We start from the raw sequence: 26,982 nt of genomic DNA on the forward strand, positions 1-26,982 counted from the left end.
GAATCGGATGTTTCTATAATACTCCCTTCCAGAAAACGAAGACCATCGCTCTGTCTTAATGTACCACCCAAAATTAAACCTTCGCAATCCGATGAAACCTCAAACCCTAAGGAAAGTCGTAAGGATACCATATTATCAGAATCTAAAAATACTGATCTAAGTTATTCCCCATCTTCCTCGGCTCCATTCATTGTCAATGTCCAAAGTACTGAACAAGGAAAAATCATTCATCCTCTGGATTTCGGGAAATTCATTTTTAGTTCAAAAAACAGTAACCTTGGCATAGTTAACGGATCTATTAAGCCGGAAGGCCGCTATAAGTTATCCCTAGAATTTAAATCCGCAAACTTTGCAAATGAATTTGTCCAAAAAATAGATACGCTTTCACACCACAAATTTAAATCTTATATTCCAACTTACAACCTTACTAGAATGGGCCGAGTGAGAGGTATACCAACCGATCTCTCAGAATCTGAAATTGTTGATGCACTTAATGATTCTCAAGTGACCCCCAAGGTTTTAAAAGCACGTAGATTAAATTACAAAGATACATCTAATGGAACCACTACATGGAAACCCTCACAATCGGTTGTTATTACTTTTGAAGGCCAAACTTTGCCATCTCGGGTATTTATTTATTACAACGCACTCCCTGTGGAAGTATATAAATTCCCGACGATCCAGTGTTTTAACTGCTGCCGTTTCGGACACTCAAAACCCATATGTCGTTCCCCTCCACGTTGTTTTCATTGCGGAGAAGACCACCCCTTTGATCTTTGCCAAAAATCATCGAATGATCCACGTTGCATTAACTGCAAGGGAAATCATACAGCGGTTAGTGTGGCCTGTCCAGAATTGACCAGACAAAGGAATATTAAACAATCAATGGCTTCAGATAACATTTCATATTTCCAGGCATCAAAATTATTCCCACCTGCAATAAAATCGTTTGCAGAGGTAACATCTACCTCAATTCCTAGCAATCTATCTTACTCTAAATCTCCTCCATCATCTTCTCACAGGGAAACAATTTTTATACCACAAAAACCAAAACCAAAATTTATTGCTTCTATTGATAAAAATCAACATAATGATATTTTGTTTAACCCAAATGGGAATTATAAATCTCAGACACTCAATGGGAGTGCTTTAAATAGTTCCCAATCTTCCACTAATTTAGGGAAAGTGGTGAATGAAAATTCTGCTTTCATTCAGACTTTAATTACCCTCTTAATTTCTATTCTTTCAAACAACAATAATATACCGTCCAACGCTGCCGATTGCATTAAATCATTATTATCCTGTCTTCCTAATGTCTCAGAAACTGAACAGAATTCTTCAGTGGAATATCAGAAGTCTAATCTGTAATAAATTTGAACTTGTAAAATTACTCGATGAACATGAAATTTCAGTTGCCGCTATTTCTGAAACGTGGTTTAAACCCTCGTATCTATTTAAGATTTCTGGATATAATTGTCTTAGACATGATAGACTGGATGGTAAAGGTGGCGCTGCCTTAATCATCCATGACTCTATCCCTTTCAAACCAATCATGTTTCATACTCTCTCCAACAATTTTCAGATAGTAGCAGCTGTTGTATGTGATATTACAATACTATCAATATATGTCCCTCCCTCCACTATTTTTGATGAAAACGAATGGTCATCATTTATGTCTCAGATCCGTCCCCCGTATATGTTACTGGGCGACTTTAACGCTCATTCTACCTCTTGGGGTAGTGAATTAACGAATCGTTCTGGCCGTAATCTTTTAGATTTTATTGATTCCCATAATTTATGTATTTTAAACGACGGATCTCCAACCCGATTCACCCCCCCTCAACAAAGGAAAAGTGTTGTTGATTTATCTCTCTGTTCATCTTCGGTGATACGTAAATGTTCTTGGAACATACTTAAAGACCCCCTTTCCAGTGATCATTTCCCTATTATAATCCTCTTTCACTATCTAACCACCTCGCATTCCTTTACAATTAACAATAATTTTAAATTTAAAACGAAAGATGCGAACTGGAGATTTTTTTCTTCTGTATTAGACTCTCTTGTTCACTCTGTAAAATCTTCTCTTGGGAACATCAGAACACAATGTGAATTATTTCCTAGTATAGTTATAAAAGCAGCAGAAAAATCCATTCCAAAGCGTAAAGTTAACATTAAAACTAAACATTCGACTCCGTGGTGGGACGAAGAATGCACTCGTGCTGTTAACTCTAGAAAAGAAGCAGTTTCCATTTACCGCAAATGCATGTCTTTTGAAAATTTCTTATCAGTGAAACGCGTCCAATCGGAAACTAAACGTATTTTGAAAAATAAAAAGCGGTCTGGATGGCGAAAATTTTGTGAAAACTTGTCTCCTGAAACTCCCCAGTCATCTGTTTGGACTAATTTAAAAAAATTCGGTTCGTCATATGCTCCGGAGCGTACCAAACATATTCCGGAGGAAATTATTATGGGTTTTGCTGATAAGATTGCCCCTCCTTCAGTTGCCAGATGTGAAGAAATGCCCTCTTTTATTTCATATCCATCTCACTCTAACTGGCTAGACTCTCCTTTCTTAGTTAGTGAACTAAAACGAGTAATCAAATCTCTTTCTGACTCTTCTCCGGGTCCTGATGGAATATTATATAGCTTCTTTAAAGTATTCTCCGACATGTCGGTTGAATATTTCTTATCCTTAATTAATAACATGTTTGAAACAGGATTTATTCCGGATGTCTGGAAAGTTCAAAAAATCCTCCCGGTTTTAAAACCAGGGAAAAATCCGTCCGAAGTTTCATCCTATCGTCCTATTGCTCTTTCGTCGTGTTTAATTAAAGTAGTGGAACATTTGATAAAGAACAGATTAGAATGGTTTGTTGAAAATCACAGTATTATCCCTCCTAATCAATACGGCTTTCGTAAAAAGAAATCTACTATGGATAATTTAAGTTTGTTAACAACAGATATCCGTATTTCTCAATCCCTTAACTCTTGTACATTGGCCACATTTCTAGATCTTTCTTCAGCTTACGACGATGTATTAATTGATGTTTTGAAGGAAAAATTAATTAAAATAAAAATCCCCATAAAATTAGTTCAATTTATTATCAACTTGCTAACAGACAGAACCATTATTATCCACTCTTCCTCAAACATATTGAAGCGCAAACTTTGGAAAGGGCTACCCCAGGGGTCTGTAATCAGTCCATTATTATTTAATATTTATATGAGTGATTTAGACATTGTAATCCCTTCGTCTATTAAGCGACTTTATTTTGCGGACGATTTTCTCATATATTTATTTCACAAAAATTTATCGCATGCTGCGAAGGAATTAAATTTGGCTTTACATAATATTAAAGTTTGGATGTTGACAAATGGAATGAATTTAGCTACCTCTAAAACCAAGGTAGTGGCTTTTACTCGCAAAAGAAAACTGCCTAACTTTACAGTCTCTTTTGATAATTTCCCCCTTCAAATCGTTAAGCAAATAAAATTTCTTGGCCTGCTTTTGGACCATAAGCTTTCCTGGCTCCCGCATATTCAGAACGTTTCTGCTAAGTGTGAAAAGGGGCTTAATATGATGCGAGCTGTTTCCAGAGTATGGTGGGGATCCCATCCTACTACTCTTAAACTAATGTATAATTCCCTCGTTCGAAGTCACTTGGATTATGGCACATTTCTTTTCGACCCACTTCCTAAATATCTGGATAAAAAACTTGAAAGAATCCAATCAAAAGGGCTTAGAATGATTATTGGGGCAATGAAATCTTCTCCAATTAATGCTCTTCAGATAGAATGTGTAGATCCTCCCTTGTTTTTGAGAAGACAATACCTCGCGGATAGATATATCTTCAAAGCGTTATCTTTATCGCGTCACCCATTGGAACAGAGTCTCGATCGTTTGTTAAGTAATTTAAATAGCAGAAGGAGGGTAATAGATAGAGATCGATTCCCTCTCTTATTAAAAAGTTTTCTATCATTTAAATATCTGTCTTCTTACCTTCAAAATCTACAAGATGATCCAATCCTTCCTATTTACAGTACCCCGTTTAATGCTATTAATTTTATCCCAAACGTAATAATTTCTGACTTCCGGACGAACATTTTATCATCAGCTAATAACTTTCAAAATGTTGAAGAACATTTTAAAAACTTTATATTTTCAAAGTTTCCTGGATTTTCCCTCATATACACAGATGGTTCCAAATCCGACCACAAAGAATGTGGCGCATCGGTATATATTCCTGAATTCAATGTTAATCTGTCTTATAAATTGCCTAAAGAAATTTCCATATTTACTGCAGAATGCTTCGCAATTGAACAAGCTTTAATTCAAATCCAACTCCTCAATATTCGTCGAGCCTTAGTGTGTACTGACTCTCTAAGTGCAGTATTAAAAATTTCCTCTAATATCGTTCGATGTCCAGAAGACTATGTTATTTGTAATATTAAAAAAATCCTCGATTCTTTAAACGAATCTATGTTTGAGACAATACTGGTTTGGGTGCCTGGCCATCTAGGAATTGAGGGTAACGAGAAAGCTGATTCTCTCGCTAAACTTGGAACTGTATCTGGTTCTATTCCTTTAGATTTTAAAATTCCTGTCTCTGACGTCTTCTCTATTCTTAAATCCAACATGTCTCGTTCCTGGGAAGAAAATTGGACAATCACGAAAACTCAAACTGGATCTTTCTATGCTGGAATACAAAATCATATTCCAAGTAAACCCTGGTTCCACGGCAAAAAAAAGTCCAAAAGATTTATTTCCTGTATCTCGAGAATGAGAATTGGCCACTGCTCTATTGCAACTCATTTGTTTAAAATTCGGGTGCTCGAAAGTTCATTATGCCAGTGTGGTGTGGAGGATGAGACTCTTGACCATGTCTTCTTCAATTGTAAAAACCATTCTTCTTTCAAAGGCATGTATCGATTGCTTATTAAAATCACCCACCAGTCTCCCCTTAGTATTCCATATTTGCTGTCTCTCAACAACTCTCGCGTATATTCTATTCTTTATAAGTTTATAGATTTGAATGACTTTAATATATGATATGTCCAGTCCCCTTATAGATAATTCACATCAGTTTAACCATATATCTTAACCCAATCGGCACAAAGCACTCTCTTTAGGGTGAATTGCCTAATACAAAAAAAAAAAAAAAAACCTATTATATGTAAAGACGATTGGAAAAGTATTGCGATATTCTATTATATATTCCAGTAAGTAATAAATTTGTTCTGAAAAAAATGTAAACAGTCATTTTTGTGGATATTTATTAATATATGATAGGAAAGGCAGACACAAAATTTCCATTTACACGAAAAACGGGCAATTACGGTTTCCAGAAATTTTTCTTCTCTAATTAGTGTAAAATAAAGATGCTATCAGCGTCTGTCTGTTTGTGCGCTTAGTTCTTCTAAACTACGCTACGGATTTTAAAAGGGTTTTCAATATCATTTAGAAGTTTTTTATGAATATAATGCAAATTATATTCATAGAAAATAGTGAAAAGTCGATGTTTTGTAATCAAGTCTTTTTCAAATATTTGAACGCTGGCTAAACCTTACTTCAGCTGTGAGCTGTGTAAGTAAAAGTGTTTTTTCCCTTCCCTTTTGCATGTTCCAGTATCTATATTATCTGCCTGTACAGAATGTAAATAAAATGTAATACATGTCCATTAGCAGCATCACTTTTGTTGATCGAATACATTGTACGTTTAGTTATTAGTGATCGACGAACCGGTGGATGTAATCTGTTAGCCATAAGTTGATAATAGATTTGTACAGCGCCCTTGAGGTGATTTCTCACAAAAGCGGCGCTATACAAATCATCCAACTATTATTATTATCATCTATGTTTTGGATATGTTTACAGGAGACATGTAGTAGGGTGACATCTACCGATTAACATTTCAAAAAGATTACTCAAATGAAAATAAAACACAGAGAGTCCAAGAATAAAATGCCAGAATGCTGGTATTGTGTAAATTTGTTTATTTGCTCAAAAATAGATGTCATTATTCACGTATTACGAATTTTACAAAAATATTCCTAATAACTTGAACACATTACGATGTGAGCCTACAAGGTATGGAAATATGGACAGAACCAAGCAATGAGACATGCCTTGTAGGTTCACCTTGAACGCATTACGAGGTGAACCTACAAGGTATGGAAATCTGAACAGAACCAAGCAATGAGACATGTCTTGTAGGTTCACCTTGAACACATTACGAGGTGAATCTACAAGGTATGGAAATCTGAACAGAACCAAACAACGAGACATGCCTTGTAGGTTCACCTTGAACACATAACGAGGTGAATCTACGAGGTGTGGAAATCTGGATAGAACCAAGCAATGAGACATGCCTTGTAGGTTCATCTTGAACACATTACGAGGTGAATCTACGAGGTATGGAAATCTGGATAGAACCAAGCAATGAGACATGCCTTGTAGGTTCACCTTGAACACATATCGAGGTGAATCTACGAGGTATGGAAATATGGACAGAACCAAGCAACGAGACATGCCTTGTAGGTTCACCTTGAACACATTACGAGGAGAACCTACAAGGTATGTAAATCTGGACAGAACCAAGCAATGAGACATGCCTTGTAGGTTCACCTTGAACACATAACGAGGTGAATCTACGAGGTATGGAAATCTGGATAGAACCAAGCAATGAGACATGCCTTGTAGGTTCATCTTGAACACATTACGAGGTGAATCTACGAGGTATGGAAATCTGGATAGAACCAAGCAATGAGACATGCCTTGTAGGTTCACCTTGAACACATATCGAGGTGAATCTACGAGGTATGGAAATATGGACAGAACCAAGCAATGAGACATGCCTTGTAGGTTCATCTTGAACACATTACGAGGTGAATCTACGAGGTATGGAAATCTGGATAGAACCAAGCAATGAGACATGCCTTGGTGGTTCACCTTGAACACATATCGAGGTGAATCTACGAGGTATGGAAATATGGACAGAACCAAGCAATGAGACATGCCTTGTAGTTTCACCTTGAACACATAACGAGGTGAATCTACGAGGTATGGAAATCTGGATAGAACCAAGCAATGAGACATGCCTTGTAGGTTCACCTTGAACACATAACGAGGTGAATCTACGAGGTATGGAAATATGGACAGAACCAAGCAATGAAACATGCCTTGTAGGTTCACCTTGAACACATTACGAGGTGAATCTACAAGGTATGGAAATATGGACAGAACCAAGCAATGAGACATGCCTTGTAGGTTCACCTTGAATACATTACGAGGTGAACCTACAAGGTATGGAAATCTGAACAGAACCAAGCAATGAGACATGCCTTGTAGGTTCACCTTGAACACATAACGAGGTGAATCTACGAGGTATGGAAATATGGACAGAACCAAGCAATGAGACATGCCTTGTAGGTTCACCTTGAACACATTACGAGGTGAATCTACGAGGTATGGAAATATGGACAGAACCAAGCAATGAGACATGCCTTGTAGGTTCACCTTGAACACATTACGAGGTGAATCTACAAGGTATGGAAATATGGACAGAACCAAGCAATGAGACATGCCTTGTAGGTTCACCTTGAACACATTACGAGGTGAACCTACAAGGTATGGAAATCTGAACAGAACCAAGCAATGAGACATGCCTTGTAGGTTCACCTTGAACACATAACGAGGTGAATCTACGAGGTATGGAAATATGGACAGAACCAAGCAATGAGACATGCCTTGTAGGTTCACCTTGAACACATTACGAGGAGAACCTACAAGGTATGTAAATCTGGACAGAACCAAGCAATGAGACATGCCTTGTAGGTTCACCTTGAACACATAACGAGGTGAATCTACAAGGTATGGAAATATGGACAGAACCAAGCAATGAGACATGCCTTGTAGGTTCACCTTGAACACATTACGAGGTGAACCTACAAGGTATGGAAATCTGAACAGAACCAAGCAATGAGACATGCCTTGTAGGTTCACCTTGAACACATTACGAGGTGAACCTACAAGGTATCGAAATCTGAACAGAACCAAGCAATGAGACATGTCTTGTAGGTTCACTTTGAACACATTACGAGGTGAATCTACGAGGTATGGAAATCTGGATAGAACCAAGCAATGAGACATGCCTTGTAGGTTCACCTTGAACACATAACGAGGTGAATCTACGAGGTATGGAAATATGGACAGAACCAAGCAATGAGACATGCCTTGTAGGTTCACCTTGAACACATTACGAGGTGAATCTACAAGGTATGGAAATATGGACAGAACCAAGCAATGAGACATGCCTTGTAGGTTCACCTTGAACACATTACGAGGTGAACCTACAAGGTATGGAAATCTGAACAGAACCAAGCAATGAGACATGCCTTGTAGGTTCACCTTGAACACATAACGAGGTGAATCTACGAGGTATGGAAATATGGACAGAACCAAGCAATGAGACATGCCTTGTAGGTTCACCTTGAACACATTACGAGGTGAATCTACGAGGTATGGAAATATGGACAGAACCAAGCAATGAGACATGCCTTGTAGGTTCACCTTGAACACATTACGAGGTGAATCTACAAGGTATGGAAATATGGACAGAACCAAGCAATGAGACATGCCTTGTAGGTTCACCTTGAACACATTACGAGGTGAACCTACAAGGTATGGAAATCTGAACAGAACCAAGCAATGAGACATGCCTTGTAGGTTCACCTTGAACACATTACGAGGTGAACCTACAAGGTATCGAAATCTGAACAGAACCAAGCAATGAGACATGCCTTGTAGGTTCACCTTGAACACATAACGAGGTGAATCTACGAGGTATGGAAATATGGACAGAACCAAGCAATGAGACATGCGTTGTAGGTTCACCTTGAACACATTACGAGGTGAATCTACGAGGTATGGAAATATGGACAGAACCAAGCAATGAGACATGCCTTGTAGGTTCACCTTGAACACATTACGAGGTGAATCTACAAGGTATGGAAATATGGACAGAACCAAGCAATGAGACATGCCTTGTAGGTTCACCTTGAACACATTACGAGGTGAACCTACAAGGTATGGAAATCTGAACAGAACCAAGCAATGAGACATGCCTTGTAGGTTCACCTTGAACACATTACGAGGTGAACCTACAAGGTATGGAAATCTGAACAGAACCAAGCAATGAGACATGCCTTGTAGGTTCACCTTGAACACATTACGAGGTGAACCTACAAGGTATCGAAATCTGAACAGAACCAAGCAATGAGACATGTCTTGTAGGTTCACTTTGAACACATTACGAGGTGAATCTACAAGGTATGGAAATCTGAACAGAACCAAGCAACGAGACATGCCTTGTAGGTTCACCTTGAACACATTACGAGGTGAACCTACAAGGTATCGAAATCTGAACAGAACCAAGCAATGAGACATGTCTTGTAGGTTCACTTTGAACACATTACGAGGTGAATCTACAAGGTATGGAAATCTGAACAGAACCAAGCAACGAGACATGCCTTGTAGGTTCATCTTGAACACACTACAAGGTGAACCTACAAGGTATGGAAATCTGAACAGAACCAACCAACGAGACATGCCTTGTAGGCAGAGATGTGCTTTATTTCAAATAAATCCATTTCAAATGGAAATGCAAAATGGGTATTTTTCATTTTGCATTTTAAATGCTTTTCTAAAAACCATTTTGCATTTTAAATGCTTTTCTCAATGCATTTTCCATTTTAAATGCTTTTTTGCAACATTCTTCCTATTATCTCCACTCATCTTTTTTTCATAAGCCCCAAATATCGGTCGGTCCTCAACCTCGCTACGAGAGATAATTTACATTTGTCAAGTTGCTCCCTAGTTGGAGCCCTGGCAATTGAGTGATACCATTACAAAAAATACTGAACATGGGGGCCATGACGCTGTAATATTAAATGTTAGATAGCAGTTTCTATGTTTTTACGTTGGCAACATTAGTCCTGCGCAATTTTTTTGTGGTTTCATAATCCGTAGTCGTGGTGTTTTGGATTTACCATCATGTAATATGTTTGTGTCCATTATTAAATGACAAAATTGTTTTAAAATTCTATAATTATTTTGATTGTTTGACCTGAGATACCATTTTGCATTTTCAATGCATTTCGAAAATAGGTATTTTGCATTTTGCATTTGAAATGCTTTTCTAAAAACCATTTTGCATTTTGCATTTTCAAATGGAAAAGTTTTGACCCATTTCCATTTTGCATTTCAAATGATTTTGGGTACCCATTTTGCACATCTCTGCTTGTAGGTTCACCTTGAACACATTACGAGGTGAACATACAAGGTATGTAAATCTGAACAGAACCAAGCAATGAGACATGCCTTGTAGGTTCACCTTGAACACATTATACTTGAACTGGGATAAATAAATAAAATAATCTTTTTATCCAATCGGGGAGAATTTTTTACCCTTCTTAATATCAGATTGAACACCGACTGAGAAGGTTACTAACCACCGCTAGTCAGATATAAAACATTTTCTGTCGGCAAATATAGTACGTTGATCAGCCACTTGTGATCAGCAAGCAGAACAAGATTGATCAGTAAATAATGTCAACACCTAACCTAACCAAATCAGACCACATTTTGGTTCTGATCTTTTTTCACTTGATGTCCAAATGATTTGATGTTTTTTTATTGCTAATCAAACATTTAAATGGCGAACCTTGTATTCCTTTGTGCGCATTTTTGGATTGCATGTAATTTTAGTAATGGACGGTATTTCTGGGAATTTTTGTCAGCAAAATGATCGACAGCTTCATTTTCCCAGTAAAATATTGTGCAGGTGGGTTCATTTCTTTCTCAGACGCTTCAAGTCTTCATCGTTTATTAATTTTTCTATTTAGTTGTTAACTTGTATCTATGTTAATTGTTTAAATTATTTATAAGTTTATAAGTTGTTGTTTTATAAACTATGTTTTTGGCAGTGATATGTGTTGTTGTGTTGTTATTATTTGTGTCAATTTGTGATACGGGAAACATTGCGTTACATCGAAAGCATGTTTCGAGTACTAGAGACACCCAATGGAAATTGTATAAGGTACGGTTAATGTGGATTCAACGCAAAATATTGTCTCAACACACGTCCACAGAGCTTAGACCTAAAAAATCTTTTGTGGTCCATGCCACAGAGTATCTGACGTCAGTGACTAGAATCGTCTTTAATGAAAACTGACAGTCCTAAATTTCATGCACTGAAATTAAGGAAATGGTGAAAAACATTTTTTTCCAATTGAGTCTATCTAGTAGCAAAGATATTGAACTACAAAAAAATGTTGAAATATGACAGAGATAAAACTATTTCATTCAAATCAGTGTTTGTTTTTACTTTAATATATCCCATATCATTGAGGTTACCAATAATTAAGTGTAATAATATACATACCACCAGATATTATACTCATATTTATTGGATCTGAACTCTTGGGAGGTTAAATCTGGCAGAAAAACCCGCACGAAGCTTAAGTTCAAACTAATATCTTTCTGTCAATATCGCGTCAGAGGAGACACGCTTTTGAGGAATTATGGAAAATTCAATGAAGTTTAAAACCATTATATTTCTTCAATATAGTGAACACTTGATTTTCTGAATTTCTGCCAACGCGTTGTGCACCGTTTTGAGTCTATTGCGTTATTTTGTGTGCTATTTCCATAAAATGCCGTACTGTTTTCAATTATTGTGGATGTAGATATTATTATGGATTATGGATTATGTGGATTATGGATATTTTTTTTAGTTATATTTTATTTTATTTGGGATACCAACAGTTAACATTAAAAAAAGCATAATAATAATTGAGTTATAATAATTAAACCATTTACAGGTTTCCACATAGATATTGCATACAAGTGTAGTGATTCCGAGATATTTACTAAGGAAAATTACATTTCAAGAGACAAGTTATTTAGGGGGGAATAGGGAGGGGGTAGGTTGGGGGGGGATCGGTTAGGTTGAGGTATAGTAATAAAAATATGCGTAACAAAAAAGTGGTTGTATTGGATGGTATCTGTAGTTATTGTTATTGTAAGGTATCGGAGAGAGTGTCTGTGGGATTTTAAGGAGTGTGGTGCAGAATTAAATATGTCAAATTGTGAATAGTGTGTGTTAAAAGTGTTGGACGAACGATAGATGAAAGAATTCTGCTTAGAATTAGTGTTGCATCGAGGGAGGCTAAAAATCATGTCTGATCTGGTTCGTCTGTTAGGAACTCGTATCTGTATTCGTTCTAGGAGTTCTGGGCAATCAACAACGGACCTGGCTATTTTTTGAAGAAAGAGTACATCGGCCGAGCTTCTTCGAACTTCTAATGATAGTATATTGAAGTACGCTGCTGAATCTTGCTGACTTAGATGTGGGCGGTAGCTGCGGAAATCCAAGTATCGTAGAAAACGATTTTGAACACGTTCTAGAATTTCCACATATGATATGTATTGCGGGTTCCAAACTTGTGACGCGTATTCTAGTAAGCTGCGGACATAAGCAAAATATAGGATTTTCATTGTTCTAAAGTTATTGAATTTTTTCATATCCTAAGAATGAATCCTAACATTTTAGAGGCTTTTGATGTGACTGAGTCTATATGAATATCAAAAATAAGCTTAGAGTCCAATGTCACTCCCAAATCTTTGATTTCTGTTTTGTTGATTAATATTGAGCCGTTCAGATTATATTCATTGATAATGATATTTTTATTTCGTGTGAAATTCACAACGAAACAGTTTTTAACATTAATTTAGAACAAACATCATTTTATTATGAAAAAGTCAAAAAAGTCAATATTCGGCTAACGGCTAGTGTTTGATGTTGCAGAGTCGCTACAGCAAGAGCTACCTGAGTCCTGATCGGGAAGATGCAGCTCGAGCAGCCTGGGAGGATAACCTTCTCCATGTTACAGCACATAACGCTGCAGGACATCATTCCTTTACCCTGCTGGACAATCACCTCAGCGACATGGTTAGTAGAAGACTTTATCATCATCATCTCGGCGCTGCATCACAGGGATATGGATATGGCCTCCTCACAAGTGTTATCCAATGGCTGCGGTCCTTCACTATTAGCTTCCTGTCTCCAGTCTATTCCCAGCTCCAATAATCTTCTATTCCTTGATATATGTCTGAGTTGATTTAACATTTTTCTATGCGCTTTCTTGCCCTTCAAGCAGAGGCGGATTTGCAGTCTTGGCCGCCCTAGGCCCCAGACCATGTAGCCGCCCCTTTCTCAGTACCCATCATATTGACCAGGAGTATCCAAACTTTTCAGTAAGTTCCTAGGGTCAAAACCGTTTTAATTTTCCTGCCATTATCATTCATGGTTCATGGGGTGAGATTTGTCCAGGTCTTGGCGGCGGATACGTCTGCCCACCTGCTGCGTGGCGGGCCGGATCGAGAGAGACTGGGTGAGGGAGGCCTTTTGACCTTTCCAGCCGGACTATCTTGACCCATCGCCTTGAACCGCAGTTGGAGGGATGTATTCATACGTATGTCACTCCTGGACACACTAATCCCCAGATTCCTACCCACCCCTCATACATTTTCCTTTTCAGAACTTCCTATCCTTCCCTTCCTTAAAAAGACCCTCCACACAGCATCACCTAAGATGATATAGGTCGCGAGGGAAAATATTTTCCTCAAAGCCTGGAAAGTAATGCGAGCGATATTTATTTTATTTTTTTTAAATTTATTTATTTAATATCAACGGTATAAATATACCATAAACAATAATAACATGTCACAGTTAAAATCGTAGAAATATTTTAAAAAAAGAATTACAAATATATGTGGCATTTGATTGTGAAATGACATTAGAGAGTAAGTAAGTAAGTAAACAAGAGATACAAGTACATAAGTTTCTATAGTGCAAATAAGGTAGAATTAGATTAAATTAATATTGATTGAAAAGATTTGATAGCATAGCCCTCTTGTACCTACCTTGCGTGCAGTTAAATAGATCTGCAACATCTGCGTATCTATTACCAACTTCATGCAACCTAGGTACAAGCGAGTGTTTGAAATACTCAGTCCTGATATTGTTGCATTTAAACAAAATTTTAGAACGAGTAGCTCTCGTGGGTATATGAAATTCAATGAGGTTAATTAAATCAGGACTGTCTATACTACCATTTACAATTTTGAACATAAATATTAAGTCGGATATAATTCTTCGATCTGAGAGTTTTAATAAATTGAGATTTTTCATCAAGTAATTATAGTTTATATTTTCAATGGGAATACCTAGTTTAAAATTAATGTGTCTTAGGAATTTATGTTGAATTTTTTCGATTGAATCTGAATGTAATTTGTAGTGGGGGGACCAGATCGAGGAGTTATATTCGACTTGACTACGAACCAGGGATGTATACAAAATTTTTAATGTTGAAATATTCTTGAAACCTCTGAAATTTCGAAGAATGAAGCCTAGCATTTTCATTCCTTTATTATTAATATTATTTATATGCGATATAAAGTTTAATTTAGAGTCGAAAGTTATCCCCAGGTCATTAATTTCTTCGACAGAGGTAAGGATTGAGTTATTGAGTTTATATGAATGAATAATTGGTTGATTTATTCTGTAAAATATTATTGAATAACACTTATTTATGTTCAGATGAAGTTTGTTAAGAGAACACCAATTAATTAACCTGTTCAAATTATTTTGTAGACAGATACAATCTTCAGCGCTTTTGATTATTTTAAATATTTTTAAATCATCTGCGACAAGTAACGCATTAATATCTTCATCAAATATATTTACAATATCATTTATAAACAGTAAAAATAATATTGGGCCTAAATGAGACCCCTGTGGTACACCACTGGTAGCTAGCTATAAATTGATTGGAAATGAACAAATTGATTTTTACAAGTAAAACTCTATCAGTTAGATCAAGGCTGCCCAACCTTTTTAACAGTTGGGCGAAATTGACGATTTTGAATCACTGGCGGGCCACTGAATACCTGACGGTTCCTATTTCTATGGGGGGGGGGGGGTTGTTAGAGAATTTCTATAAAACATAATTCCCCACAATATTTGAAATCCATGGGGGGGGGGTTGTTACGGAACTTCGCTGAGAAAAAATTTCGCGCACCCAAAAACATCATATGTGATTCCCCACAACAATTTTTCGGATTCCATGGGGGGGGGGTGCATTGTTTGTGTTACCGCGAGCCCGCGACACTTTTTCAAATTGGCGGATTGGCGGGTTTTTTTAAAATGGTTCACGCGGGCCACTTATAATTCGTTCGCGGGCCACATTGTGGCCCGCGGGCCTGGGGTTGGGCAGCCTTGAGTTAGATAGCTAGCAAACCATTCTAAAAGTTTTGCTGAAATACGCCATCCCACGCATATTATAGCTCTGTGTGTGAACACGCTATTATGCATAACAATACCTAACGCGGTTCAGTCACTAGCGCAACTGAATGGATTGGAAATACGCGAGCGGGCGAGCGACGGAGCATGATAGGTGTGGCAAGGGCGACTGCGGGGCGTGGGGCGCGCTGTGTGCTGTGTGTGAACACGCTCTTGCATATCGCTATTTCGTACGTAGAAAATTTAGGTACTTAGGAAGTAATTTCTTGTTATCATCTGTGACTTTTTTGTCACGATTGGCCGCCCCTAATATCTGGCCGCCCTAGGCCCGGGCCTACATAGGCCTAAGGGCAAATCCGCCTCTGCCTTCAAGAGTGCCAACTGCTCCCAACCATCTGGAACCAGAGCCATCCCAAACATACCAGTGGTCGATATCTACATTACATTGAAAAGAAACATTTTCTCTGGTATCATTAACAAAACTGGAACGGTTGCAATACAGACGGCATGAATAAAAAATAGTCGACCAACAATTTTGCTTTCTCTTTCTTTCTTCTTAAACTATGGATGATGGATGGTGTAGATTCAAAACGACAAGAGTTAAGGCGATGCACTACGTCGTGTAATATTTTAAATCGAACCGTTATCAATAACACCCCTTATGTAGATGGCGATAAGGTTTAAATTCCTGCTTAACACCATCCGCCTTTTTGATTTATGTAAGAAAAAAACATGGCCAAAAAGTGCCTTTTATTTTATTTTGTGGATGTTCAGGCATAAATATAGATTTTTTTCCGATCATTTTATAAATAACTTAATTTGCCACATTATACAATAAAATCATAACCAAAAATGGGTTTGTAAGTAGGATATTTTGAACTTTAAAGCAGTTTTCATAGGCCTTTACATTATTTTTTTCTGGGCTTATATAAAGACTTATCTGAAAAATACTCGATTGTTTTAAAGGCCAAGATGTATTCTACTCGCAGTATTTAATTAAAATATCTGAAACATTTCTAGGTGACCAAATTTTCAAACCAAAACAATATGATTTTTTATTACTACGTAGTGCATCGACTTAACACGTTTCAAGGGTTGTTGCCCAGTGATTATGAAGTGTCATCCACCCTAACCAATTTGTATCCTGATATTTTCATAACATATCATCACAGATTGGCTGCAAATAGAATTTGCTAAATATTAACAAAACAATCAATCACTCTTTGAATTGCCAAATATTGATTAGGTACACAAAAACCATAGTTTCGCCAAATTCCGCAATTCAGGTGATGTTGATTTAATTCGGCAATAAATTTACTCTGTGTTGCACTTTGCAGACGTCCAAGCAATACTTGAGAAAAGTGGTGAAGCTGGTAGCTGACAAGGAAGATTACCCACATGCACCCCATTCAAAGTCAAGTGAACATATTCCTGATGAAGTAAGAAAAAAAATTGTATTGTTTTCATTATTGCCGGCGTACATTGCTGCTATCGAATGTCATTTCGATAAATATACAACAAAGTTAAGATGTTGTATTTCCTTAAATATACAATAAAGCCAAGATGTTGTATCTCCTTAAATATACAATATAGCCAAGATTTTGTACCTCCTTAAATATACAATAAAGCCAATTTGTTGTATCCCCATTAATATACAGTACAGCCAAGATTTTGTATTTCCTTGAATATACAATAAAGCCAAGATGTTGTATATCCATAATAAAACATTAAAGTCAAGATTTTGTATATCCATAATAAAACAATAAAGCCAATATATTGTATCTTAAATTTTTGGCAAAAATTAGTTAAGAACTGGATGGTGATGAACCGAAATTTTCATGTGTATAAACAAGACAGTTTGATAATGCCTTCAGAGGGCGAAACAGCTATCACGCATAGTAATAATTACACAGCATAACTTGTTTATCAATTTGTAAATGTAATAATAATATTTTTTAATATTTAAAAGAAAAACCAAAAAAAATTATATGTTTTTATATACATACAAATGGAATTTTTAAATCACACCATTTCAAAGATAATATTCAATCAAATTCAGAAATTCAAGTCAAGTCAGAAGGTTTTTGAATCAGGAGAAACGAATGTACACGTAACATCTTTTATTTCGAATGACTTGGTTTTAGTTTATGGATATACAACATCTAAGCTTTATGAACTTAAAGCTATCGACAAGGGTGCTGCATAGTCTTTTTTGTAATTAGTTCCACACAGGAGGTCCTGAGACCTATGTTAACTTCGGGGATGTTGTATGGTGGGTTTTTTCAGGAAAGGAAGGAGAAGTAGTTCTGGGAAGGAAATGGGTAGGAGGGATGTGTATGAATCGAGTGGTCAGGATTGTATTCAGGACTAACGGACGTAGAAATCCGTCCCTCCCACTTCTGCTGAAGAGGACAAAAGGTTTCCCTCAACCAGTCTCTCCCGACCAGGCCCGCTACAGACTGTTGTGTACCAGTTGGTGAGCAGACCCAGACAACCCTCACCTCTTAAACCCGGTCACCCCTGCTAAATTACCAAACGTAGCCAACCACTTAGGGAGACCTATAGCAGAGGTGTTCGTTATCATACCCGCCTCCCTATACGGAATTTATGGATCTTACAAATTTTGCTTTACAGTTCGGAAAATCGTAAATCTTTTAATTTGAAATGTTAAGTAGTTTAATCTTTCAAAGTAGTGTAATATTTCACTGGCAGTTAAAAAAACGCCGTGTAGAGGTAATCCTAAATAGATATTGAATGAATTTCAGGTGGACTGGACAAAACGAGGATTTTATCCGATAGCCCCGAGACAGTTGCACTGTGGGGCTTGCTACGCCTTTAGCGTTACCCACGCTCTGGAAGCGCAACGAATGCAGACTACAGGCACACGAACGCCTCTCAGGTAACATCACTTCCTAGTTTCTGATAAGATACGGTAGTTATTCTCGACACTACCAGCCTTCATTAGCGACATCTTCAAACACCAGACATGGTACCAAGCTCCGAAATCCAAATGCATTGGGTCCCGATATTCGGTTATCCAGGCGACCCTCCTTAGTGCCTCACATTCATGGTTCAATCTCGTATCGACATTACCGCAATCAAATAGCACCATCTGGTATTAGAGGTATGTCAGGATTCCTAAATTACGTGTAGGTAACCCGTTTGGAATGTTGGTGGCGTGTGGTGGGTCAGATTCTGAAGAGTCGTGGAAAATTCAATGACAGAACAAAAACAATCAACTTGTTTAATATTAAAACACTTTTATGATTATTCCAACAATCCGGTTTCTACCTAAATTGCCCTTTAACTTCGAAAAAAGAAGCAAGAATATTTGAATAATAGAAGGTCAAAAGCAAGTGTCTTTTGTTAATGGATGTTCTTTTCGTCGTTGAACTTCATTGCATATTTTTTGCCCCTCTTAATGATTATCGGAAAACAGTATAATTTATCATCACTTCATCCTTCCCACACCTATTTTTCCATGTGATGAACACAATTGTTCATTCTTATTTTCTTGTTAAAATTAAAGTCCATTCGTTGAGTACCAATCGATTCGGTACGCATCACAATTTGTTGTGGTCTTAGCTACAAAACTGGCAGAAGACGTGGGCCTTACTAAACCGTATCTTTTTCAGTCACAGTTGCTGTACGTAGGTTCATGATGCAAAAATGGGGCCTTAAGGATTCTGAATTGTGTGAATATGGATGCATACAAAGAACAAAACACATCGTAGAATAATGCATCCCTTTCATCAGTTTTCTGGAGGCACATCTGATGCTGAACCAAGTTACTTTCAATGCCGTCAACTGGTCTTTCACCTTACAGACAGAAGAAGGCAGTCGCTTTACGTATTTGATGCACGAATGAGGCCTGAAGGTTTATGGAATGTATGTTAGAAATCTAAATACATAGCAAATAGCAGGAGCGTCCGATTTTCACTATCATTATTATGTCCTTCAGAAAGCTCTCGTTTTGCTTGAGTCTTAACTTACTGTCAACCACAGCTGGCACCGCATTCAATTGTTCAACTGTTTCAATACTTTACTTTGTTCCATAGCGAGCAGCAATTGGTAGACTGCAGCGCCAAGTCAGGTAACTACGGCTGCGGCGGTGGTTCTCTGCGAGCTGCACTTTCCTACCTGGAGAAGCATGGAGCCATGACTTACAGAGACTATCCGTACAGTGCCAAGGTGAATATGCTTATCTACTTCTAGGCAACTGGAATACTTCTTTGTGGAAGATGTTGGCAGCACAACAATGAGTTGTATTGAGATTGGAAAGTCTCTGGAAATGGAATGATCTACGGGAAATCTCCTTTTTCTCCTCTTTTCATCGCGGATTCTTCAAAACCGGCCAAGTTAAGGCGACATAAGACTAATAGCGGGGGCTTGATCGACGTTCACATTGTAATTATTTCTGATGAACGTATTACTAAAATCTCAAATGTTTCTAGAGGGATGCCTACGGATGTAAGTTATTTATTTATAAAATGTATAAATTTTATAAAACGTTTTTCAATTGTAAGCAACAGATTAGCGGTAAGCACCAGATTTTATTTTTCTAGACAATGAATTAGTTATTTTCCCGAGGGATCCCTTATAGTTTCTTCCCCATAAGTTGAGGTTCAGTTCGGCAGTTCGGCTCGCGTATGTATACGTAGCATAAGATTCTATCACACCTTATGCAGATTATGTTCTTCTGACAGGTATTATTTATTTATTACTAGCTGTACCCCGCCACGCGTTACTGTGGCTCAGTCTATCTTTGCAGATAGAGAAATAATAGCGTAGTTGCTTTTACGTCCTACAGATGGCGAGATTTAACAAATGCATGTTTTAACATGTCACAGGTGACTTCTATATAATATAGGTATATAAAAACACACGCGTATTCCAATGCAACGTTGTGTCAAAATTTCAAAGCAATCGATGAAGAACTATCAGAGATTTAAGATTTTTAACAAACGAACATTTACAGTTTTATTTATATAGATTTTTATTATAAAACATTGTTAATTGTAGAATTTTTTTTAATTAGTCACATAAAGCGGCCAGAAAGCAGTTTCTCTGCAGGTTTTATAATTTTTTAATAATAAACATATGTAACACATAATCATTTGGTTGAATTTAATTTCACGACAATGTCTATCTGCAATGCACCGGAAAACACTGGTCTGAGGCAGTCAACTCTTAGATCAGCAACATCATCAGCTGTAGGCAGACTGGTAGAACCTAAGCGCAAACCAAATACTAAGTTTGGTGATCGCGCTTTCGGAGTATCTGGGCCGAAGGCTTGGAATAAACTACCTCCGGAACTAAGATCCATAACAAGTCCAACAGAATTCAGGTCTAAACTAAAAACTTAACTTTTTAAGCTGTCATACCCTTCAATTAAATATACAATTCCTAAGAGAAAGTCCAGTTATATCCAATTTTCCAATTATGTGCTAAATCTTGTATATAAATTTCGGTAATAAACAATTAGATAATGTTAATTAAGTGTTAATCTCAAGTGACCTACCAGGTAAGTATTGTACTGTATATTATCTCCATAAATAGTTAGTAATAACATAAAATCACTGTAGAAATGTATTATAAATTTGTACAGCGCCCTTAAGATGATTTTGCACAAAAACGGTGCTATACAAGTCATCCAAGTATTATTATAATGCACTGATCTCTTCTTTTGATTGTAGTTGCTTCCTTTATCATATTTAAAACAATTTGGCGAGAGAATTGCCGAGGAGTCGATGAAAATGTAATCCATACAATTTTTTACCATTTTTATAGCAGTTCCCGGTAAGACGCCCGGGAAAACATTTTTGTCCATAAAAAAACAATACGAGTTTACACAAAAAAATGGAAAAACGCACTCTTTTTCCACTTTTATAATTTTTGTGAACATCAACACAACCGTCTTCTATTTTAAAACATCTTAAATATCAATTGATTATATTTGAAGCATCCTTTTTCTAGCAAGGGAAGTGCCATTGGGACCCCCGGCGCGTGGCAGCCAAAGTCAGCTCATGGGGTCGCTTGCCCCGGGGGGATGAAGCAGCCCTAAAGCAGGCTGTCGCGCTGGTGGGCCCCATACCCGTGTCTCTCAACGCCGCTCCGAGAACCTTTCAGCTTTACCAGTAAGACGTTTGCGTTATCTAGGCGTTTTGTCACCATACCCAGGGAGTTTTTTAAATATATATTTTTTAATGTGAAACCGCACAATCTCAACTGCTCCCAAACCTCTAGATCCAGTGAGTCTATGGGATCCCTAAATGGGGTATGTTATAAGGCTGAAGGTAGTTGGGAGGGGAAGAAGATGGGGTTGAGGAAGGTGGAGAAATACATTGATATTCAAATCTGGTCATCAAACACGGCCAAACCTATTTCAAGCAATATTTCAATTCTGAATGGTGGTCCTACACCAGGGCGATACTGGTAGTATCTTCCACTCTGGAACGTGCCGCAAATATACTATATATTATTGTAAATGAGTAATTTATAAAATAACACAAATAAAATTAATTTGTGCCCGCCGGTATTTGAACCCGCGACCTACCGCTTGATAGTCGAGAGCCTTACCCCTCCACCACGAAGGCAACATACTGCAGCGTATCTAGTCTCAACGTTGAGTTTTATTTATTTATACACTTTTTATTTTATTAATGACAAAAAAAAACTTTTTTATTATTATTATAGTAAAAGAAATATAAATATTTCACCTTCGAACTAACTACATAAATATAATCTTTATAATATGAACACATAAAAATAACCTTTTTTTAATATTTATTGTTAGTATGTTTTTAATTAGGCAGCCATTTGTTTGGACCGATTTGAGATTGTTCTAAAAATTTTTTTTTTTTTTTACAAAGTAACATATTTCAGTGTTCACATCTCATCATTTACTTTTAATTGATAGATATCATTTATATATATTTGGAATAAGAGTGGTCCCAGTAATGATCCTTAAGGAACTCCAAGGCTTATGCTCTCGAGATAATTGTTTTATCTCCCATGCATACATATTGTATTCTGTTGTTTAAATACAATTAGATAAGTTTGAGAGCAGGACCGATTACCCCTGTTTTATTCTATTTTTTAATCATAATTCATGACTCACGGTATCGAAGCCTTTTTGGAGAATTTTTATGACATAGTTTCCGTTATCTATGCTGTAACTAATTTTATTTATAAGGTTGCAGAAAGAATGTTAGACTTTTTTCTGCAACTGTATTGTTTAGCATATAAAAATGTTGTATGTTTATTATTAGAAACTTTTTTATCGTATTTTTTGATAAAAATCGGTAGGACATAATGGGCCTGTATTTGATAGTGTGAGTATAAACATAAACGTATAATAATATGCTTTGTACTGTGTTACCATTGGATAATCGTCTGTAAACAAATGTAATAAATAAATTTGTTGTAGCGTAAGTTATCTTTTTTATATTAGCTTCATACAGGAGGCCATGAGGGAAATTATTTGGTGATGCTGTGTGAGGGTCTTTTTAGGGAAAGGAAAGAGAGGAAGTACTGGGAAGGCAAAAGGTTTAAGGGTAGGTGCAACTGTGGGCGGACTGCGGTGCCAGGCAATGGGTTGAAAGAATCCGGCTAGAGAGGTCAAAAGGTCTCCCTCGACAAGTCGCTCCCGATCCGATCCAGACAAAAACCCAGACAAACCTCACAACATGAACCCGGGCACCCCTGCCAAATCACCAAACGTTGCGAACTACTTGGGGCGATCTAAGGCAGGGGTGTTTGTTATCCAATAAATGGTTCCTGGGGCGGCGGTACATATACCCGCCTCCTGAATCTATTAATGACACAACCCTCCTCTCTGGGGATTCCTGTTCCGAGGCGGATTGTAGGGTGTTATTAGATCTTGATGTCCTTATCTTGTCGACCTCATCTTCATACATATTATGTTGCATTCGTTTGCCCAGTGAGTCATTGCCATAATTTAGTGATACATTGAAGACTGCATTCAAGTTTTCAGTAAATGAAAGTATTTATGTGTTTAGTTTCAAGTTTTCAGCTAATGGAATTATTCATGTATTTAGTTTCAAGTTTTCAATTATATATATAAGTGTATCATCGGAAAAAAGTCGTACTTTGCATTTTGAAAATATTTTCACCATGTTATTAATATAGAGAATGAACAATAGAGGTCCAAGGACTGATCCCTGTGGTACTCCTAATTTATTTTCCATTGGTTTTGAAAAATGATTATTAATTTTTGTGACCTGTATTCGGTCTTTCAAATAATCTTTTTTTCAGGTAATGGAAGTACCTACTCGTATTTATGTGTTTAGTTTCAAGTTTTCAGCTAATGGAAGTATTTATGTGTTTTGTCAAGTTTTCAGTTAATGGAAGTATTCATGTGTATAATTTCAAGTTTTCAGCGATTAGAAGTATTTATTTGTTTAGTTTCAAGTTTTCGTCTAATGGAAGTATTTATGTGTTTAGTTCAGGAGTTTATGATGACCCCGCGTGCCACGGAGATCATGTGAACCACGCCATGCTTGTGGTGGGGTACACCAAGGATCACTGGCTACTACTGAACTGGTGGGGAGAACACTGGGGGCAGAAGGGGTACATGAAGTAAGCATTATCAAATTTAATACCCTATAATATTAATAATACCTCCAACTTCTGACATTTCCCGTACATTCTGATGGCAGCATGCTACACTTGCGCCTCTTAGAGCCGTGAGTTTTGCGCCATAATTTACTTTTATACATTTTATGTCAAATATATTCTATATTGTACCTATTTAATTATAGAAATCGAAAAATGATGTATTGAAAATAAAATAACCTACATACGAGCTTACTGCTTTTTTTGCTCATACAAAAATATATATTAACTCTGTCTTTGATGGTTTGAAAAGATAGTAAAAAACATATAAAATTGTGAGAAATTGAATGTTTCGTGGTATTATCCTCTTTTAAGTAATCAAGATTGTTTTATTTGCTAGGGTTTAACAAACTCATATTATATTTCACCTAAACTAACCTGTCAACTTTTTTTGGCATCCTGAAAACAACCATGAGTGTTTTTGTTGTGTGTAATAAATATTACATTCGAAAACTGCACACACAGAATCTAAACCTATAAAACTCCATTGCGTAGTTTAGAAGAATTACAAACCGACAAACACGGGTAGTGACTTTGTTTTATACTACAGGGTTTTCCAATAAGAGGTGCTATTTTGATATTCAATCGTAAAATATCAATGTTTTTGTTGCTTGTGTGGCACGTAGCGCCGTCTTGTTGAAAGTAAACGTTGTCCAAATCAATACCATCCAATTCCGGCCATAAAAAATCATTAATCATCTCTCGATAGCGCAATACATCCACCGTAACTGTTGCTCCAGCCTCATTTTCGAAAAAGTAAGGTCCAATGACTCCGCCGGACCATAAACCGCACTAAACAGTCATACATTGAGGATAGAGAGGCTTTTCAACAATCACTATTTGGTTTTCCGAGCGCCGGATGCGACGATTTTGCTTGTTGACGAAGCCACCGAGGTGGAAATGGGCCTCATCACTCAAGATGATTTGCATTTGATTCACTCAAGTGAATATTAATAATTTCAATGCGTTGTTGAAGCGTGTATCGTTCCATTTTTATCAATAGCATAGTTTCTACTTGTCAAATGTCAAAAAATGACAGCTTCAAAAGTAACTTCTACCGAAATAACGGGCTATTCAAAATAACACCTCTTATTGGAAAACACTGTATTTTGAGATACTAATGTATTGTCACGATTACGAATTTACTAAAAGTTTATCTCGTTTGTAGTTCATTATGATCTGGGATGTTCCGGAATGTTCCAGACTATTCCCGGACATTCCAGAATGTTGTGGATTTCTTTCCAATACTCTCGTATGTTCTGGACTGTTTAAAAGCACGTCCTTCGGGTAAAAACGGGAACATTTTCATAGATGGAAGATAGAGGTCACCATATAACTCCCTTGATCGTACCGGGACTCGTTTCTAACTTTTATCGACATGCACATTGTACACTTAATTTTATAACATATATTGATGATTAATCAAAATGCAAATTAGAAAGCGCGAAACACCGCCGCCAAGAACTGAATAGTTGTAATTCAATATGCCACTATTGAAAGGAGTATTCAATATGATACACAAGGGCCTCTAGCGGCTAGCATTGTCGATACTGTCAATATTTTACCAGAGTTGGGACGTACTACGAGAAAAGATCTCTCAACAAATATCTCAAGAGGAAGCTACAAGAATACTACAAAAATGTGTATATTCTTTGTTATATATACCTAATATTGTAGGTAATAGGCATTCAAATCGCTTGACAAACGGAGTCTAGAAACGTTCGATTTCAAGCAAAAAACTGTTTTTTACTAATTTTGTAAATAATTTTACAAGAAAGCAAAAGTTAATCAAGTGAAACTGTCACAGATAATCTTAGCTATAAAACTATATTTTTTAAAGTTGTTTCCTTTATGCGTTCACACATTTCTATTGAAAAAATTTTTTTTTGTATTTTACATTTATATTTTTATTGAATAATTTATTGTTTTATTTGTATTCTACTCCAGCGAAACGATAGGAAAACTTTCAATTTATCTAAAGCATACTTTTGGTATTCATAATGTACACCAATTCCTTGATTCGTTGAATTTCATCCGATGATGAAATTCAATTTTTCCTGATCTTTTGTAATTGAATAATAATTTAGCCTAGACGCAAACCTTATGTAGAATGGAAGTGAGTGGTATCCATGATATTGGTTTGAGGTGTTATTCACAGATGGCACTTGTAGCGGTGAGATATAGCTGTCTATGATACAGAGATTAAGATATAGATACATACGATATGTAACAGGTCTGGGGGTGCTCGTAGGTTTCGATGATCTACTATCCGGGGGATCAAAAGTATTGTCGGGGGAACAACTATCGAGGGGCCAACTGTCGGGGATCAAGGACCAAGTCACCTAATTTTCAGGGAAACTTTAAAGAGGACATCGCCTCAATAGAAAATAAGACACCAGGTTTTCTAGCACGATCGATCGACAAAAGTTTTATCGATAATGTCGGTCACACCCAAGCACGACTGCAAATCGCCAAAGAAACAAAAAATAGTTCACAACCACTAAGCGTTCTTAATTTATTTTATTTAAACTGTTTATACGTTAGCCAACTGCAGTCGTGCTCGAAAACGAAGACAAGTTATCGTGCCATGTTTAGTTGTGTTGTTTACATTTTTTTATTGTTTGTTGCAGGATAAAAAAAGGCCACAACAGATGCGGAATTGCCAACTATGCTTTTTATCTGAACTCCGAATGATACCAATTAAAAATAACATAACGAGATAGGATCGAACGTGAGGTTGACCACGAACAATCTGAACTTCGCTCCCATCAAAATGTATCACACCAACTGTTGTTGATGAAAATATTTCTTTTGCATTCGTATTTAATCCTAATCAACAGGTTTTTTTCGAAGAACGGGAATAATATGGTGTGTGACTTTATATATTAAATTTTTTTTAAACACACTTTGTAATAGCGTTTTTAATTAATTAATAAATGACAACCAACTAGGATTCGCTTCGTCAGTTCGTTATAATAGATAT

At 36.8% G+C, this 26,982-nt stretch overlaps 1 protein-coding gene across 1 annotated transcript; it reads left to right on the forward strand.

Moving 5' to 3' along the window:
* Positions 1 to 432: 432 nt before the first annotated feature.
* On the forward strand, positions 433 to 26,693 carry CtsL4 (Cathepsin L4). The gene is made up of 8 exons (XM_089649082.1): positions 433 to 516; positions 12,867 to 13,010; positions 16,700 to 16,801; positions 18,128 to 18,261; positions 19,421 to 19,553; positions 21,339 to 21,499; positions 23,829 to 23,963; positions 26,630 to 26,693. Exons 1-8 carry the CDS (start codon positions 433 to 435, stop codon positions 26,691 to 26,693), a joined length of 957 nt encoding a protein of 318 aa, XP_089505208.1.
* Positions 26,694 to 26,982: the final 289 nt, after the last annotated feature.

This window comes from Hesperophylax consimilis, chromosome 29 (assembly GCF_061612785.1).
Source record: "Hesperophylax consimilis isolate HC1 chromosome 29, BYU_Hcon_1.0, whole genome shotgun sequence".
In the NCBI taxonomy this organism is placed as follows: Eukaryota; Metazoa; Arthropoda; class Insecta; order Trichoptera; family Limnephilidae; genus Hesperophylax; species Hesperophylax consimilis.